Source organism: Lutra lutra, chromosome 13 (assembly GCF_902655055.1).
Source record: "Lutra lutra chromosome 13, mLutLut1.2, whole genome shotgun sequence".
Classification (NCBI taxonomy): Eukaryota; Metazoa; Chordata; class Mammalia; order Carnivora; family Mustelidae; genus Lutra; species Lutra lutra.
Window position 1 is genome coordinate 17,315,058 of NC_062290.1, and position 19,355 is coordinate 17,334,412.

Here is a 19,355-nt window from a genome sequence, read left to right on the forward strand (position 1 = left end):
CTTGTAGAAAAAATTCAAAATTCTATCCAGAAGGCGGAATCTTGGCAAAGAAATTTGGTCTGAGGTGGTGCATAACAGGATAGAGATAACTGAGAGTCAGTCGTGTCCCCAGAGCCTGGGACGTTTGTAGTGGAGGAAGACTGTTCAGACAGTGGCTTTGCTGATACGAGTGGTCTCTGCTTCTCTCTCCTTCCGTGTAACTGACTTTTGTTATATTTTCCTCCTGAAGACACAGTGATCAGATGTGATCATGACTGGTAATAATTACTGTCAACACATTTACAGTGCTTTCAAATTCACACAGTTCCCCTGAGTAATTTCATTATCCCCTCAAGATAGTTACCTGAAAGGTCAGCATCACTGGAATGTCTGTGGAGCAGAGAACAGAGACCCTGAACCTGCCCACCGGAAATACTAAAAGCAGAATTCACATCTAGGTCCTTGGACTTCACATCCTGTGCCATGTCCAGGAATCTCAACGGCAGAGTGAAGGGAAGACCATGTGGGGACTACCATAAGATTATAAAGCACTTTGTATTTCATGGGGAAGGGTAGGGGAGGCTCAGACTCGAGAAAGGAAGTGGACCTTTGGGAGGTCCTTATAGGAATCCATTAAAGTAGTATTCCTCCATGGAACCTTGAAGAACGCTAACATTTAAGGAGTAGGTGGAGGACAAGAAGCCTGTGAACAAAGCTCATTCAATCCCACACATACACGTGGTTATAATTCACTTGCAGCTCAGAGATGGTATTGAGAATCACCGTTTTTCACTATTGCATAAGCATACATTTGCCATTTTTTTCCAATGGGGATCGATCGGTCTTTGGGATTAAACAGGAAAACCATATTCATGGTGTATTTGCTCTAATCCAGTATATTTCTATTCTCCAGAATGGAGACGTATCTGAACTATAATAACATATCAATGTCACAGCCACTATAAAGTATGCAACACTATTCTAGACAATACAAGAAATACATTATCAACCCTTATTACCCTGCCATCTTAAATGCAGATTCCCTTTTCTGGTGGCGTTCTTCAGAGTGGTCTACACGCTGTGAGCATGAGGGTCCACCTTTCCATCCCACAGCCCCAGACACCGCTTCTCAACCCTGACATCCTAGCATTGCCCCAGCGTCTTTGTTAGCGGGACTGTCATTGTCAGAAGTGAGGAAACCCTGCTTGGGAGAGAGAAAAGGGGGCGGGGGGAGCCAATCAGCTATTCAACTAAGAAGTCAATGGGCTGTGGTTCCTTTGTCTGCAAAATGGAAGATGTGAGGCATGTCCCATCCTGCATTTTCCTACCTTTGTTCACTTTGCTGGAAAGTGAGAGCAAACGTCCAGTGTGGAGCTGTTCATAAAATATTCGGCTCAAGGTCACGTATGTGTACTGTCATGTACATTAGCAAACATCAGAACGTCTTCACCTGCTTTTATGGAATCCAATGACCAACTGATTTATAACTGTTACTTTTGTGTGTATGTGTTGTGTTGTTTTGTTCTGTTTTTAACAGAGAAAAATCTTTGCCGGAAATGCAGTGAAAACTGCAAGACATGTACTGAATTCCACAACTGTACAGAATGCAGGGATGGGTTAAGGTAAGAGAGTGAAGGATCTTGTTAAGTCACACAGCCCAAGGAGTTTCTCAGTATAAACACAATATGTAAAAAAGTAATCCTCTTACCATCACCCTTGGTTTGACTCCCATTCAAACACCTGATTTGCTATTTGCATTATCTTTACCATTATATGTAACAAATTGGATGCCATCTTCGCTAAGGGAGGTTCACACACCAAGGAAAAATCTCTTCAGAAAAGATGGCTCTGATACACAAAAATAAAAACGGCTTTTTGAGAGGCTTTCTCAGTGCTTTTTGGCCAGCACAGCGCCCCCGTCAAGGATTAATGTGTAGGTAATACCAATGAATTATATTTAATCCTCCTGATTCATTCCTTTGATGGTCAGAAACTCTTCCCTTATCTGTATTATTCTCTCCATATAGCCAATCATGCTCTTATCTTAAGTACCTCAGGCTTGGTTCCATTATGCTCCGGTATGCACATAGATTTAACACCTGGCGATGTTTTTCTGAACTGGACGACTTGCTCATTGCTAAAGCCAGATATCTGATAGCTTCCGCAAGAGAACGAGACACAGCTCGCATGAACTAGGTAGCCCCTGGATTTCCACAGAGAAGGTCAGACCATCCTCTGCTGAGTAAGGAGTTGGACCCTGAGTTTGTAGAGAGCCTGAAATCTGCTGCATGCAGATCTTTTTATAAGTACTGAGAATACCTCTGTTTCTGCCTTTAATTGGCCAGTGAACTCAGCAGGCTCCGGGCAGGTGATTCTGTATATTTAATATCAGAGCATCGGGGCACATGGATGGCTCAGTCAGTTAAGCATCTGCCTTCAGCTCAGGTCATGACCTTGGGGGTCATGGGGTTGAACGAGGGGAGTCTGCTTCTCCTTCTCCCTCTGTCCCTCCCCATATTCATGCTCTCTGTCTCTCTCTCAAATAAACAAATGAAACCTTAATCTAAATAAAAATGATGTTCTAATATATCTTTTTTTTAACCCTGGGTTTTTTTCATAAATACATTCAGTAGTAATTGGCTTAGTACCTTTCATCTCAAGACTTCGGGCCTTGATAAATATCAGTCTAGTCAGCCCCCTAATTCTTTTTGTGAAGTGAGACAAGGTAGATGTGGGCTCAGACCCTCTTCTGTTAGTCAGCTGTGGGATCCTGGCCAACTCACTGAGCCACTCTGAACTTCAGTTTTGTCATCTATAAAATGAGATACTAACCCCCACATTGCTGAATGATGAAAAGGATCAACTGTGATAATATTTGTGAAATCTTATTCCAGTAACAGACACATAATTGGTCCATGAGAAATAAAAGATTATTTACAATTATTTTCTATACAGTTGACCCTTGCACAACTCCGGGATTAGGGGCCCCAACCTCATGCAGATGAAAACCGCATATAAGTCTTAAGTCCTTAAGTTACTCTTAACTACGTAACTACCAATTACTATGGTTGAAAAGAAATCTTACAAATAACAGTCAATTAATACATTTGTGTTCTATGTATTCTACACTGTATTCTTACAAGAAAGTAAGCCTAGAGAAGAGAAATGTTAGGACAATTATAAAGAAAATACATTGGAAGGGGAGGTGAACCATGAGAGACTATGGATTCTGAAAAACAACTTGAGGGTTTTGAAGGGGCGGGGGGGAGGGGGGTGGGAGGTTGGGGGAACCAGGTGGTGGGTATTAAGGAGGGCACAGATTGCATGGAACACTGGGTGTGGTGCAAATACAATGAATACTGTTAACGCTGAAAAGAAATTTAATAAATAAAATTACCAAGTAGTTAAAAAAAAAAGAAGAAGAAGAAGAAAATACATTTAGAGTACTGTATTGTATTTATTAAAAAAAAAAAAAATCCACTTAGAAGCGGGCTCATGCAGTTCAAACTCATGTTGTTCAAGAGTTCAGTCAACTGTGGTTCTTAGGGAACATTTTACAGAGTTCATTAACCAGCGCTCTCCAGTGGAAATACGAGAGCCTTATATGTTCATTTTATTTCATATATGCCAGTAGCCACATTAAAGGAAGTAAAAAGATATGGGTAACATTTAAAAAAATATTAATCAAATATATCCAAAATATTACTGTTTCAATATGTAATCAATAGAAAAGACCTAGCAAGAGGTTTTATGTTCTTTTTTGTTGTTATACCAAAATCTGGGGTGCATTTGATCCCGGAAAGCACAATGCACATCTCAATTTGGACAGGAATTTTTTATGAGAAATACTTGCTCTGTACTTGGATTTTACAAAATTTAGTCAAAGGAGATTTTAGATAGCCAGCTTTGTGCCAAACTTACTCAGTTTTGCCAGTAACTGAACCGAGGGCCAATTTGTAAAATGACCGAAATTAACTAAAAATAAATAAAGTTTAAAGTCCCATTCCTGGGCCATACTAACCACATTTTTAAGTGCTTGGAAGCCACAGGCACTGAAGCATGTGGGACAGCAGGATTCCAACCCAACTAATGGATCACAGAAAGAACCCAGGTGTCCCCTGTACCAGGCAGGTTAGCCACACCACCGCTGTATTTTGGAAGCACCAGAAATCTTCGGGGTATACACAGAGCCTGCTCTCTATTGCACAACCCACTTACATTCATTCCCTCCTCACACAACACAGCCTCTCAACACATGCCAACCTCAGAAGGAATGCCCTTTACTAGAAATATGAGGCAGCTTTTTTTTTTTTTCAACTTTGGTAAGTTTTTTGGCGGTCCTATTGCCTCCCACAAAAGGATACATTTGATACAATGTCCTTTTTTCCAGTTCCATGGGAAGGACAGAGATTTTCTCTTACTGGCTCTTTAAATGACATCGCTCCCTGGCCAGTCAGGTCTGTGAATGGAGTACACTTTGAGTTACGCTGCCTTCTGTGTCCCTGAGACTCCCTGCCCTTTCCTTAGAGGCTTTGAAGGTTGACCATTTTGCCTTAAGAGATCTATTATTTAAATTATTATTGTTACTATCATCATTGTTTAAAGAGTGGCTAAGAACAAACAGAAATACATACACTTAAATTACGGGAAGGAAGTGGATTAAAATGTTAACAGGACTGTTTGGGATCTGTTTTTATCTGTTTTTGTTCTTTCCAATAGAGAAAAATAAATGCTACTTTTCCAAGTTAGTGTGATCCAAATACAAAGCACAGTCAACTAAGATGTGCACTGGAACAATATAGAGTCTCGGAGAGTAAAAACCATTTGAACCTGTTGCTTAGATAAAAACCATTGAACCTGTTGCTTAGATACCCATCTTGTAGGATCATCTCTTCGGTGACATAGGATTATAGGTGCTAATCTGCAGCTGCAATCACGCTATTGATTCAGTGAGCAATATCTGTAGATAAAAGGTCCTAAATTCAGGGTTTAATTTAAGAACTGATCTATTCACTATGAAAACTATCATAATCGATATTAGAAAAGAGAAAAAATACGCATTCCTCATTCAACATTCTGGCAACTGTAATAGATACCAAGAGCTCCAGAAAGAGAAAAATAGGGTAGAGAGAACAGCTGGAAACAATAATACAATTAAGAAAAGTTGGGATGTTTAGGAAATCAGCTGTATAGGCAGGACATTTTACAACGTTATTCATTAGCATTTAAAATAAATCAGGAAATAGAGGCAAAGTGTATTGCAGTCGTGTGGTTCTGATGGGAACCAGTAGAAGAACTAAAACCAGAAATAGAAACAAAAGTAGCTAGAGAGAATAGCGGCTAGCTAGAGATCACTGTGCCCTTTATTCAGTTGGAACTCTTGTTACCCCGTGTTCCTACTGTTTTGTTATAACAAAACAACTTTTAAGTTTATTACATCATAGTGTTGGCTATCAGAGTTGTCAGGCGTATTGCTAGGTAATGAGTTTTGTGAGTAAGATCCTTTTAAGCACCCCCAGGGTTGGGGGGTTTAAGGTGCAAGAGCAAAGAAGGGAGGCGCCGGCCAGCCTGACGATGAAGAGAACAGTCCACGGAGCTCGGAGCGCGCATACAGGCTGGAGACATCATCACAGGCACAGAGAAGCAGGATAGGCATCGGGAAGGAGAAGAGAAGGGGTGCGCAGCGATTTCCCCGGCTTGGAAGCTTGGCCAAGCCATGGGTCTCGGGGAGGTGCGGCAGCATTGCACGGGGAGCCGGGGAGTCATGACCTCGTTGCTTCGATCACAGCGTCCGTGTGTCTGTCTTCAGCCTGCAGGGGTCCCAGTGCTCCGTCGCCTGCGAGGACGGCCAGTACTTCAACGGCCACGACTGCCAGCCCTGTCACCGCTTCTGTGCCGCCTGTGCTGGTATCTTGTCCCCGTCCTGTGGTTTATTCCTCGGGCTCTGGTTTGGCCCTTGCTGCCCTGGCGTCAGCCGTCACTCCCACAGCCCCAGTGGATAGTGTTAAAGTAAATGCCGGAGAAACCCAGTTCTCCTCCAGGACGCCTGCCTGGATTCTCAGAACGGCCGCGGGCATTCCGTCCCTGGCGCGACACGGACACTTGCCGGGGAGACCGCTGCCTCCTTCCGAGGGCATTTGATGGTTTTGGCAAATGGGTTCGATTTAAACGGGGAGTGAGTGGTGTTGTGGTTTTTCTTCCCCATAGAATGTGAGGGAAAGCACAATACGAAATTGTGACTCTTAAAATGACAACGTATCCGTGCCCTGGTCACCAACCACGCAGGCCGCAGCCCATCGTGCGAGCTGTTCTGAGATTTTGTCTCTGTTTCCCGCCTTTGTCTTGCTTTCAAGGGCCGGGCGCGGACGCGTGTAGCCGCTGCGCCGAAGCCTACTTCATGGAGGACGGGCGCTGCGTGCAGACCTGTAGCCTCAGCTACTACTTGGACCGCTCGGCAGAGAACCGACACAAATCCTGCAAGAAGTAAGTGCCCCGCGCCTTCCGCCCCGCCCGGGAGCAGTTACTATGCTGACATGACTTCCCAGATTTTTCCTGTGACTCTGCCCTGCAGCTTTCATCCAGCTTCTCTCGAAGGCTTCGTTTCCGTCCCAGGAGCACTTTAAAACCTTTAAAGTTGGGGCGCCTGGGTGGCTTAGTGGGTTAAAGCCTCTGCCTTCGGCTGGGGTCATGATCTCAGGGTCCTGGGATCGAGCCCCGCATAGGGCTCTGCTCGACGGGGAACCTGCTTCCCCCCAACCCCGACCCCCGCCTCCCTCTCTGCCTACTTGTGATCTCTGTCTGTCAAATAAATAAACTCTTCTAAAAAAATAAAATCTTTAAAGTGGTATTTCGGTTTCCAGGACAGTGCGCTTGGCCATTTAAAAGCCGTCTACCTGCTGGGCTTTAATGTCGGCAAAGGTAGCAGTTACACTAACCAGACGCTTCTGGGCCATCTTCCAAGGGGGAATTGAGTTTAAAACGTCTGTAAGAGGGACGCCTGGGTGGCTCAGTGGGTTAAAGCCTCTGCCTTCGGCCCAGGTCATGATCCCAGGGTCCTGGGATCGAACCCCACATCGGGCTCTCTGCTCAGCGGAGAGCCTGCTTCCTCCTCTCTCTCTCTCTGCCTGCCTCTCTGCCTGTGATCTCTATCAAATAAATAAATAAAATCTTTAAAAAAAAAAAAAAAAAAAAAACGTCCGTAAGAGGTGGGTAGCATGCGTCTTTTCTCGAGCCTGACGTGAAAGCACGAACTGTACGTTTTCCCCGTAGATGTGATGCTAGCTGCCTGACGTGCAATGGTCCGGGCTTCAAGAACTGTACGAGCTGCCTCAGCGGGTATCTCTTAGACTTAGGGATGTGTCAGATGGGAGCCATCTGCAAGGACGGTGAGTACAGACTGTTCCTTTCCAGCCTCGTTTTCTGTTGAGATCCAATATATTTCCACATAAACTATCAAGCATGAGTCGGCTAGAATGTGCCCAGTATCTTGCTGGCATTCATTCATCTTGAACTCACACCCTCAGTGGGTTTGGGTTTGGGTTTTTTTGTTTTTTTTTTTTAGTTAAAAGAAGTCACCTGTAGCTCCACTGGCCAAGATGGCCCTAGTTATGTTTGTTTTGTTTGTTTTAATTAGCAAACTTTGTGGGTTTAACTTTAGAGTTTTAGGGGTCACAGCAAAATTGAGCAGAAAGTACAGAGATCTCCTATATATGCCAACCAACCCCTGCAACACACACACACGCTCCCCCGCTATTAGCGTCCTACACCGGACTAGTTACATTTGTTATAATCCGTGAACCTTCACTGACACCCCATTATCACCCAAAGCTCATGGTTCACATCAAGGTTCCCTCTTGGTGATGTACATTCTGAGTTTGGACAAATGAAGAAGGATACATATCCACCACTGTAATGATCATACAGGACACTTTCTAAAAAGCCTATGTGTTCCGCCTTTCCCTCCCTCCCATCCCCCCGCCCCAGAACCTACTAATTTTTTTTACTGTCTCCATAGATTTACCTTTTCCACAATGCGATATCCTTGGAATATAATAGGCAATATTTTCTAATTAGTTTTTTCATGTGTGTCTTTCTCGTCTCTCACCGTATGTACTTTTGACAAGATGTTTTAAAATACCATGTACATGGAGGTTTGTATCCTGCTTTTTGTACTGTTAGACATAAACATCATCCTATGTTTAAAAAGTCCTCAGAACCTTCATTTTTAATTACAGCATAAAATTCTATCATGTGAAGATGCCAGTTTATTGCCACTTTTTGGATTACTTAAATTTTTGACAAGTAAATTATAATCAAATGGTACCTGAATCTTTTATTCAACCTGAGAGGCAAGGAATTAATGATAGACCCAATGTAGAACTTAAGACTTCTAAGTGTTGGTCCATTTTTTTTTCTTTGCATACGTGGTTCTTAACTAAAATGCCAGGACCGCACACCTTTCCTGAAGATTCCTGGGAAATTGGTCTGAGGGTGCTATCTAAGTATGGATATTTTTAGAAACTTCTCAAGTGTTTCCCAGATTTGGGAATCTCTGGCTTACTCCATTCCCCCTGACAACCCGACAAATGCCAAGTTCTCTCAGTTTTCTAGCCTCAGCTTCCCCATTTATAACTGAATGAAGCTAAATTATTCCAACTTTAACATTCTGTGAACTTTGAGTCTCAGTATAATTCACACAGAGGGGGCCCTAAAATTTGAGTCTGGACTTTATGCGGACACACATCTCAGTGACCTAGAAAGACATCATTTTGAACCACCGTTATTTTTAAGTACCTTCGGATTGTTTGAAAATAGAATAATAAAAAACTCTGTACTTGGAATAGTCTTCCTGGACAAGGGCCTTTCCCTTGGTTTATTCTCTGCCTTCCTTTGAATGGGCCCTCTTCTAGAAATTTCACAAGAAGTAGAACAGTGCTCTAGTTGGGAGAGTATGGATTCAGGAGTCAGAATACTGTCATTCCTTTCTGGGCTCCAGGTCTTGGGCAGGTGATAAACTTCTCTGGGCCTCGCTTCCCTCACCTGTAAAAATGAGGCGGCTAATACCACTGACCTTGTATGGTCATTCTAAAACTTCCCATGAGGCATTTCAAAAAGACATCCGAAAGAATGGGGCACATGATGAGACGTGTTAGAGCATCATCAACGGGCTCATTTCCACAGAGCATCATAGGCAACTTTGCGTCTTCATGGCTTCTTGGCCATAGGATTAGTCCAGCAGGGACGGGCCAGACCCACTCAGGCTCTGTTTCCTCACCACACAGCGCAGGGATACAGGGTTGGGGTGATGGCACTTCAGGGACCATGTAAGTATCACTTTTTACGTAAAAACATGGTACCATACATGGATCTGACCAGAATTTTGAAGTTGGTGACAGGAAACAGGAAGATTTTCTGGACTCAAATGATCCACAGACGCTTGAAATTTTCATCCATAGCACTTGGTGCCAGGCATGGCCACGTCTGTGATGCTTTAACTGCCTTCTCTAAACCATGCTAAACCTGGGATAAGTTATGCCAGATGGCACGCCGGTAGAAGGGGTGCATCCAGGATTGTGGGAAAGAGTAGAAAATGAAGAACCGTCTCTCGTAATGAGCCCATTTTAGGTCAGCTAAATCACAAAATCACCGGTGGCTCACCAGGCTTTTCAAATCACGTAGCAATTGCATTTATGAGTTTGTGATTTATTCTCTTTCAACTGTCATATTTCAATGATTCTAAGACATACTTTTTTTTTCTTAACATTTTAACATACCTGAAATCAGATGCATCTTTTAATTTATGGCAGCCTGCAGCCACTTTGGTCCACTAGGTTGATGTGACACAGCTGTCCTTGCCTGTGACTTTGTCACGGACTTAGGTACATGGTTACTACTACATGTGTTGAACTGAACTATAGTTTGGAATAGTTTCAAATAATTGTTTAATAATCAAAGGAAGAGTTTATAAGCACAGCAACAAAGCAGCCTGTTATAGAACTAATATTTAACTAATATTTCCATAAGCATAACATTAATATTCTAATTGAGGAGGCTCTTGGGTCACCATGTAATAAGATGCATGAAGCACGTTCTTTTCTCGATAGTACGTAAAATAATGGTGCATCTTAAATCCAGTGTCTTGGACTCAATGAAATATAGTATAAATGACTGTATACTCTCTGCTCTAGGTAATTCTGAGAAGACAAATTCCTTACTTATATTGTTATTGATTTCTAATTTATTCTTTTTTTTCGAATCCTTTTTTTTTCCTTTCATAAATGGACACCAATCACATTCACCACTGGACCGCAATCTCTCTTCTTGAAAAACAATGCTGTTGACTGAAATCACTTTGCGTGGACCCAATTTCCTCCTTGTTGACTGCTCCTCAATGATCTCTTCCAATCCCCCCATCTGCCTCTCTGGCCAATCAAAACCTTCTTCCACGTGTACATCATGCTGCCCTCGTCCTCACCTCCCCCTCTGTCTTGCTGACTTCCTGGAAAAGCAACGGAAGAGTCCTGGGCCGAAGGAGGCTTCTGTATGCTAGTGAAAAAGAACAATCTGTGCCAGAGGAAGGTTCTTCAACAACTTTGCTGCAAAACATGTACATTCCAAGGCTGAGCGGCCATCTTAGATTTCTCTGTTCCTGTAGACTTATAGATTACTCCATATTATTATTAAAAAGAAAAAAAAAGAAAAAAAAAGCAAGCCACCTCTCTCTTTTTCGCTCTCTCTCTCTCTCTCTCTCTCAAATTTGTGCAGGGAGATGGTGAACTCTTTTGTCAGAACTTAAATGGAAAAAAAAAAAAATAAACCTACAACAAGCCTACCTTTTATACCTGGGTGTTTAGTGCTAAACAGCCAGAACCACAGAGACAGTATTGTATGACCAAAGCATTTGATGCCAAAATTTGACGTTAAAGTAATGATTTGATTTCCTGCCCTGCTTTTGAAGGTCCATTTTTTTTCCCCCTTTGCATTTACTTGTTGTTTCCCCTTTGAGACGCCTAAAAATACCTTCCAAAAACATCACAAGAGCAGACATAGATCAAAATCAAAGAGAAAGCTCTTGCATCTGTCATTTTTCATGCTTGAGTCCACCGTTGGGGGAAATGACAGCAAAGCGGACCTAAGGGCATTAAGAACATCCCTCAGAGTTGTATTCAATGTCGTTTGTCTTAGTTTTTCACAGTTGAACATTGATCCTTTCCACACATAATTTACTTCATGCATTATGTGCTGGTTTTGGCATTATACTCACTTGAGAAGTCTGCTGCACTGGTTTCATCAGATAGACTTGCTGCTATTGGCCTTGGCTTTGCAGATTGGGTTATTTTACACACAGCTGGTCAAATGGGATCACTCCGCATAGTCAGATTGGTGATGGACAGAATGCAAAGTTACACAAAATAGCTGGGCCTCATCCAGCTCCCCTGAAATCTGGAGTGTTCACTTTGTAGACCCTGCACAATCTCCTGGTGCTATATGGCCATTATCCCCGTAGCATTTTTTTTTTTTTTTAAGTCCATCAGAAATTCCATTTGTTGTGATGGGAAGCATTTTGGATATGATGCAGGAAATTTCTTCCTGGAGTCAAGTTTCTAAAAGGTCCTGTATTTTTTAAGAAATGGAATTATTTAAATAATATTTAAGCTCGTGCCCAAGTCGGCCGGGCAATGTTTTTCAATGGTGCTTATTAGAAGTTTTATCATTTTGTCATTTTCAGAAAATAAAACTGGAAATTGAAGATGGGTGGCATGATTGTACCCTCCTGGTTCTGTTATTTCCCATTCCTCTGTCCCTCTATAACCGTGCTATGATACATCTGTCCACTGGATGTCAATGAGATCGTCTGTTTTCTTGGAAATATCCTCACCGGTTTTCTACAACTCTTAAGTACATCCTGGAATCTAGCAGACTGAATTATGTGAAAACTATTTGGGATCAGTGGTTAGAAAGGATGCCTGATCTTTTTACCGATTCTGAGCTTCTCTATTTAGGGAAGGATAGACTCTTATCAGTTTTCTTCACTTTTCATATCAAACCTCCATTGGTGACCTCATTTTCTTTGGGAGTGACCAGCCATCTTGCAGGCTTGATGCTGTGAGAGCCTCACTTCCCAGATGTCACTGGCTTCACAGCTGAGAACAGGGATGATATCAATAGGGATTATTGGAGGAAGGAGCTGGGAAGTGGATGCTGAGATTCCCACCCAAACAACAAGCTAGGGAAAAGCCTACCTTGAAAATATTCATTCCTAGGCATCAAAGTTAAAGTCTAATCTAAGGTGAATAATTTGAGTCTAATGACCCTCTTTAGTAGCATTATAGTAACACTGAGTCACAGAAGGATTCATCAGTAGGGACTCCATTGATTTTGCTGAGCAGCTTTCATTTTCCTAACACTGCAGGTCCTTCTGACCTGAAGAAAGTAAATTAATCCAGGGGATGGCAGATAGAGTCTCACACTTCAAGTCACAGTCTCTAAATAGACAAATCTAAGCGCAAGCTGAAAGCAAAGTCAAGCAGATGGCAAGACCAGATTTGCCGCAAAGGAATCCATTTGATTGAACCAGCCCGTACTAGATGAGACACAAAGTTACTACGATAGGAAAGATAAAAAATGACGTCTGTGTTCTTAAACAAATAACCATCAACAATGTCAGCCAAGTTCACTGAGGTCCACCAATGTGTGTTCCATTCCCACCGACCATGCAGGCGCACATCATGGAAATACTGGGTTAACTACTAGTGTGTTACTGCCTCGTTTATCTACAGATTATTATTAACTAGGACATAATGCTTTCAAAGTTTAAGTTAATGTTATATATTATGTATAAATATATATATTCATAATGAGATATATGTAATGGATAGTACAAAGTTTGGAGACTTAACAAATGCTCTAACCTTCTGGAGACAAAAGTCCTATCTTCTGTTTTCTTTTGTCTTTTTTATTCTTAATTAGTGATCCACTGTTAAATCCAAATCCACTTTTACTGAAAAATACTGTACATGTGTAAAATGTTCAGTTGTTTTTTTGTAAAATATAGTAGAATGGTTGTAATTGATACTGGCCAAAATCAATGTTATTCCATATTTTATTTTTTCTATTAAATTAACCTAAGTTCCTGTTTATCTGATCTGTTCCTACCCATGTGTAAACCTCTCTGAAAGGATAAGATAAGGAAAACCTTCTGTTTTCACACAGAAGCTGAATACGAAGGAAAGGATGGAAGGGAAAGGAGCATCTAAAGTTGGAAAGGCAGGGGTGAGCAGAGGACGCAGTGGAAAAGGAGAGACAAAATAAGAGCAGTCTAGGAAAGGAAGAGGTTAGACTTGGTCCTGAGTGAAGGTTATCTCCCATTTTTTTTTTTTAAAGATTTTTTATTTATTTGACAGAGAGATCACAAGTAGGCAGAGAGGTAGGCAGATAGAAATGGGGAAGCAGGCTCCCTGCTGAGCAGAGAACTCAACGCGGGGCTGCGATCCCAGGACCCTGAGATCGTGACCTGAGCTGAAGGCAAAGGCTTAACCCTCTGAGCCACCCAGGCACCCCAGGTTATCTCCCATTTTTAGAAAGCAAGTGGAGAGAAAGATCTATAAAAGCTTGGCACACTGGTTAGCAGATCCTACAGAAGCCAGCCCCAGGATCTGGGCCATCTGGGCTCTTGTCCTGCACTCCCCCCAGGATATGGACCACTGCACACTCACTAGTGGGTATCTGGAGAGGTGGGGACCAAGGGACTGTGCATGAGGTGGTGGGGGTGGGGCATGAAAGCTGTTGAAAGGGGAAAAGGCTTTGTTCAATTTGCTGATATCCTGTGTGAAACTGACAGTGGGTATAGCCCCAGGTGCCTCGAAGCTAACTTGGTCTAAAATCTCCAGTCCGTGCCACAGCGTGGGACTGTGTAGTTGGCAAAGACCCACCGTGGATTACAGATCTTTGCGAACCCTGCCTGTGAAGCAGGCACTAGCTCTGAAGGTTCAGTGCCCTGCCTTTTGGGAAGAGAAATAAGAAATCAGTGCAAGCGACATGGGAATTGAACTCCAAAGAGGCTTAGAGATCTAGGGCTACAAAATGGTGTGAGAGAGAGCCTCTGCTGTCATGAAATCGCATTATGAGGATGGGCGACGGGGACTAATTGTACTGAACTCTTACTATGTACAGCACAATGAGGGAATAGAGAGTATACACATACTGATGTAAATTCTCTTAATTCTCACAAAAACTCTAAAGCAAAGTATGCTCAGTTTCCAAACTATCACTACTTTCTGTTTACAAACCGGAAAGCTGAGGCAGATGGGCTTGAAATAGGTTGACTGGGATTACACAACCAGACAGAACAATAGAAACAAAGCTTAGCAGTAAGACAATTAACATCAGTGAATTCTAAGTCTGAGATGAATGGGACACTAACTTGTCAGGTTCAGGCCGGCAGAAATTCCTTTGAACTGAACTGGTCAAGGCAAGTTTCGTAAAGTAAGTGGAACTAGGACTGGTTCTGGAGCTAGGCAGCCAAGGCCTACCTAAGGAGATGGGACGAGAGCAGGAGGAACATCACCAGTGAACTTCCTACGGAAGAGAGGGTTCAGGGAATCAAGTCAATTGTCTTAATGGTTTAATCTAATCACTACAAAGAACAGTGATTCAACATCCAACAGATTAGTCAGGAAAGATTTCCATTTCCACGCTTTCCAAAAAATAAGTAGTGTGCCCATCCTCAGCCCCCATACCCGTGGCAGACCCTGCCAATCACCAGTGTCCAACCGCGGATGGATCAGACCTGCCTCACTCTTCACCCCAGCGTTGGGGGCTTCGCATCATGCTGCTGAGCTCTTCTATCGGACTCACCGTTTGCCACTCAACACTCTACTCTTCATTGTGAGGAACCTGCCAGTTGTGTGCAAGTGAATTCAGGCAGTGAAAGTAGAAGTAGGCATGTGTCTTTAACTCTTTTCCTGTCGCCCTTCAGCTTCACGCAAAGAGAAATGACAGCAGCAGCCTGATGCATTTGGAGAAAATTGGAGGCAACGTTACACTACGGCCTGCCTAGCGCAACACTCCCTCCTCCTTCCACCCTCTAACCCAAAATGTAGAGAGAACGCGAAGGCCAGCGGCAGCTGGGCCCTGGGCCCCAAATCAGTATATGTCAAAGACACAAAGCAATAACCTGCTTCTGGGTGACTGCCACGTCCAAATGTTATTTTTGTCGCAAATCCATAAGATCCAAAGTTCTCGGCAGGATACTCCGGAGCCACTGACAAATTTAGAAGGGCAGAGCCAAGCAGGACTTAATGTCGCTGTGGTTCATGGGAGCTGCTTGGCACTAGAGGCGGGGCTGTGATGCATACCGTCATGTCTCCTCTTCATCGTGAGAGGTGGACATCTGGCCCAGAGTCAATTCGTGGGCAAGGAGGAGTCATTGGGCAGCATCACAGAGTCTCAGAGGGCCACTCTGGGACCTGGGAATGCCAGCAGCTCCTTTCCACTCTAACTGCAAAGGACTTAGAAGGATGTTTGTCTTCTTACTGACGCATTTTCTTGCAAGATCTTCCCTCCACCTGAGACAAATCTGAGGGCCAATTGTTGCTTTTTCAAAGCCAGGGATCAGGCAACAAAAGATATGTTGCATCCCTGCTTTGAAAAATTCCCAGAAACATTTCCTGGGGCCTAAAGTGTATGATCTTTTATTATTATTATTATTATTAATTATTTTAGGAAAGAATACATGATTTTAAGAATCTATTATTTTAAGGCAGACTGAGTTTTACTGAAATTGCTTTGATTTGGCCCAAAGACACTCAGAGGCCAGTGGAGATTAACTTCCTGTTGTAAGATTCACAGCTAGTAAAGGGTGTGGTTGGGAACGGATCCCACATCAACCTGCACGAAGCTGCCTCCTTGCCAAGAATGCTGAAGGAAAACACTAAGTCCATATTACACAAACTGCAAGGCAGGGGTTAAGAGCCCTTTCTTGACTACAGGTAGAAGACCCACTGGCTCCCTTGACTCGGCTTTTTCCTCTTTATGAGCTCAGCTTAATTGCTTCCAAGAACAGGAAGTCCCTGTCATATACAAGCTCTGAGGTCCTTCCTGCCCTCTACAAGCTGATAGCCTAATGGCGGGCAGAAACACAAAAACACATGATGGTAATAGGAAGCTATTTAAGTGCCTTTAAAAGGGCATAAAAATATCATGGGGGCATTCTAGTCGAGCAAGCTCACTTTCCCAATTAAGTGCTAAATGTTCCCTACCCTTGCATGAGAAGTTTCTAAGGGTTTCCAAAAATAGCATGCTCCATTAAAAATACAGTTACCTCTGAAATGTGCAAAAGCAGATGAGGTTTTAACTAAATGTCTACTAAACGCAACATGTCAAACTAGTCAGTTGCAACTCAGCTCTTAAGGAACCCCATAGAATTAAATTTAATGTAGGATAAAGGTGAATTTTAATACGTATGACATGATATAGGACCTACAGAGGCAGGAGAACCTAGGAACTGTTGGGATCTTTTTTTTTTTTTTTAAAGATTTTATTTTTTTGACAGACAGAGATCACAAGTAGGCAGAGAGGCAGGCAGAGAGAGAGGAGGAAGCAGGCTCCCCGCTGAGCAGAGAGCCTGATATGGGGCTCGATCCCAGGACCCTGGGACCATGACCGGAGCCGGAGGCAGAGGCTTTAACCCACTGAGCTACCCAGGCACCCCGGAACTGTTGGGACCTTAATATAACCCTGCAAAGGAGGTAGAAATTCACTATTCATGCTGGGGGTGGAGAATTATATATACACATATACTATATATATATATTCCTGCTCACTTCCCTCAGATTTCTACCTGTAGTTCCAAATAGCTACGGGACGTTGCCCTTTAGACAGCTAAGAGGCATCTCAAAATTAACATGTCCAAAGCAGACTTCAGACTGCTCAATCTCCCAAATATTATTATCTCCAAATGTCTCCCACCCCACAAACGGCATTACAACCCATTATTACAACCCAGTTGCTCAAATCCAAAACCTAGTCTTTTTTTTTTTTTTTGCCCCCAAATCCAATCCGTTAGTAGAGCCCCAATAACCGCACCTTCGCCATAAATCTCTCAATGGCCCACAGTTGCCATTCTGGGTCATCCTTTCCATCTAGGACTACTGCAGAAGCCTCCCAACTGGGCTTCCTGCTCCTTTCTCCTCCTTTCTTTTTCTGTCTTGTCCCAGCCCCTCTGCACAGAGCCAGCAGCACTATCACCAACACAAAATCTGATTTCTCCCCTTTTTTCCTGTTTGCTTGGGATCAAATCTGAGCTCCTTACTTGAGATCTTTCTCATCTCTTCTCGTACCCTTCTCCCTTGCTAATCTGTTCCAGTCATAACAACTTTGTTCTTCCAACAAAACTAACATGTTTGTGCATCAAGACCCCTGCCCTTCATATGGGCAGTTTTCTCCTCACCCAGCAGGTCTTAGTTAAAAATGGCTCCCTTGGAAAGTAGCTCCCCCCACCACTCATCCCACACCTGCCCACCTTTTCTGGTCTTTCCATAGCACTTATCACAACATGACATTCTATGGTTCATTTACTTGTGTACTGGTAGTCTCTCCCACTAGGACATCAGCACCGTGAAAGCTGGGGCTTTGTCATCGTATTTGCAGCCCTAGCCGGTATGTGTAACACAGTGCCTTGCTTGATAAATGTTTGCAGATTGAATGAATAAAAAGGCTTAAGTGAGAAATGACATTTGACCTGAGTCTTGAAAGATAAGCAGGAATTTGTAAGTCAATGAAGGTGAGGATGTTGAAGAAGGACTCTCTGGAGAGAGAACTGGTTCAAGGACACAAAACCATTAAAGGGTCTGGGGGCAGGGCAATGGGTAGGCAGGGTAGGCAGCTGGAGGGTAAGGATAGAAAGATCACAGAGGTCAACTTGTAAAAGCCATGGATGGGTTACTGCCCTCCTTCTGGCTCCTTGACAGAGTCATCACCCCTCTTTCCAGAGAGGCTAAATGACTTACTCAAGGACCCCACCCTGTCAAGTCACGGCCTTCTGCCAACATACTTGGAAAGCATTCGTTCAGACAAAATGCTAAGGAGATCATATTTGCTTCAGTCCCTAGAGGACTAGTTACACTGAGCCAGGCAATAAAGGGACAGGTAACTAAGCAGACCTCAGCTGTCAGAATAGCTCACATGAGAGGAGACAGCCCATAGCCTCTTTTCACTGTGACATGCATGGTCAGAGCAACAAATTTGTCATGGTCTGTTTGTGAGACTATATTTGGGGACAAGGGCCTGCTCAGAATCCTCTTCTCGTTCTAAGAAAAAAACCAAAACAAACCAAAACAAAAACAAAGAACTTTTCCCTCTAAATTACCTCCTTGTCAAGAATGCCAGAGGGAAAAACTAAGCCCATATTACACATACTGCAAGGCAGGGGTTAAGAGCCCCTTCTTGACTGCAGGTAGAAGAGCAAAAGGAAAGAGTGTGGTGGGCTGGCACCTTTCTTCCCTAATGATGAAAATAACAACAAGAACTCCCACATACAGAGTACTTCCCATGTCTAAGTTCTGTGCTGTTTGCTTTGTATGGGTTATTCCACTAATTCGTACCAATAGCCTGTTTTTCTTCTCTTTTTACAAGTGGGAAAGCAGGAGGAGGTAAATGCCTAAGGCAACCCATTGATAAATGGAAGATCTGGGATTAATTCAAACCCAGACAATCCAACATCAGAGTCTCCAGGAAAAGTACAAGTGCCGAAGAAGATGTCTGTCAAACCTTCCTTCAGGTTATGACCATGAAGCTTACATGAGGATTATATATTTTCATTGGGGATGTCTGATTCAGGACCCCCTGCTGTCTCCTGTGAATAGAGCAACATTCTACCCAAGACTACGCACATGGCCACACAGCACTTTGTGTGAGCCAAGCCGGGAGTGGGTATCAATATCATCATGAGAATTAGTAGCGACCATTGGGCCATGTGGGCAAAAAGAAATTAGACTGGACCTAAGGGAAATGAGGCAGTGGCTGTTAAGAAATGAGGACACGATGCCTCCTTTCATGCTAATTTTTCTCTGTCTGGGAAGCCATCATTAGCATTTTCTAGTCCCAGATGAAATGACAAAGAAATAGAATGGAGATATAGGGAACAGAGTAAAACATGACAACGTTGAAATCATCACATAATACAAATTCCCTGAGCTCCTTCGACAAATTTGGTAAAACAAATTCCTTCCAGGTGGTATTACACAAGACTTTCTTGCCACCTGAATCTTAACTGTTATAATAGCACCTAAACTATTCCGAAAATGTGAACTTTCTGTTATATATAAGAAGATGATCTGTAACTGACTTGTGTCATGAGAAGAGCCACAAACATGACG

At 43.0% G+C, this 19,355-nt stretch overlaps 1 protein-coding gene across 5 annotated transcripts in view; it reads left to right on the forward strand.

Annotated features, from left to right (window-relative positions):
• Positions 1-19,355, forward strand: part of PCSK5 (proprotein convertase subtilisin/kexin type 5) — a 461,872-nt gene that overhangs the window by 295,975 nt on the left and 146,542 nt on the right. For 4 of the 5 annotated variants that reach the window (XM_047699471.1, XM_047699474.1, XM_047699473.1 and 1 more), the window contains exons 17-20: positions 1,517-1,601; positions 5,789-5,886; positions 6,333-6,462; positions 7,249-7,364. In XM_047699471.1, the coding sequence (XP_047555427.1) occupies positions 1,517-1,601; positions 5,789-5,886; positions 6,333-6,462; positions 7,249-7,364 (429 nt within the window). Of the gene's footprint in view, positions 1-1,516; positions 1,602-5,788; positions 5,887-6,332; positions 6,463-7,248; positions 7,365-10,486; positions 13,119-19,355 lie in introns of those variants that run through there. The other variant, XM_047699476.1, reaches the window with a different exon arrangement.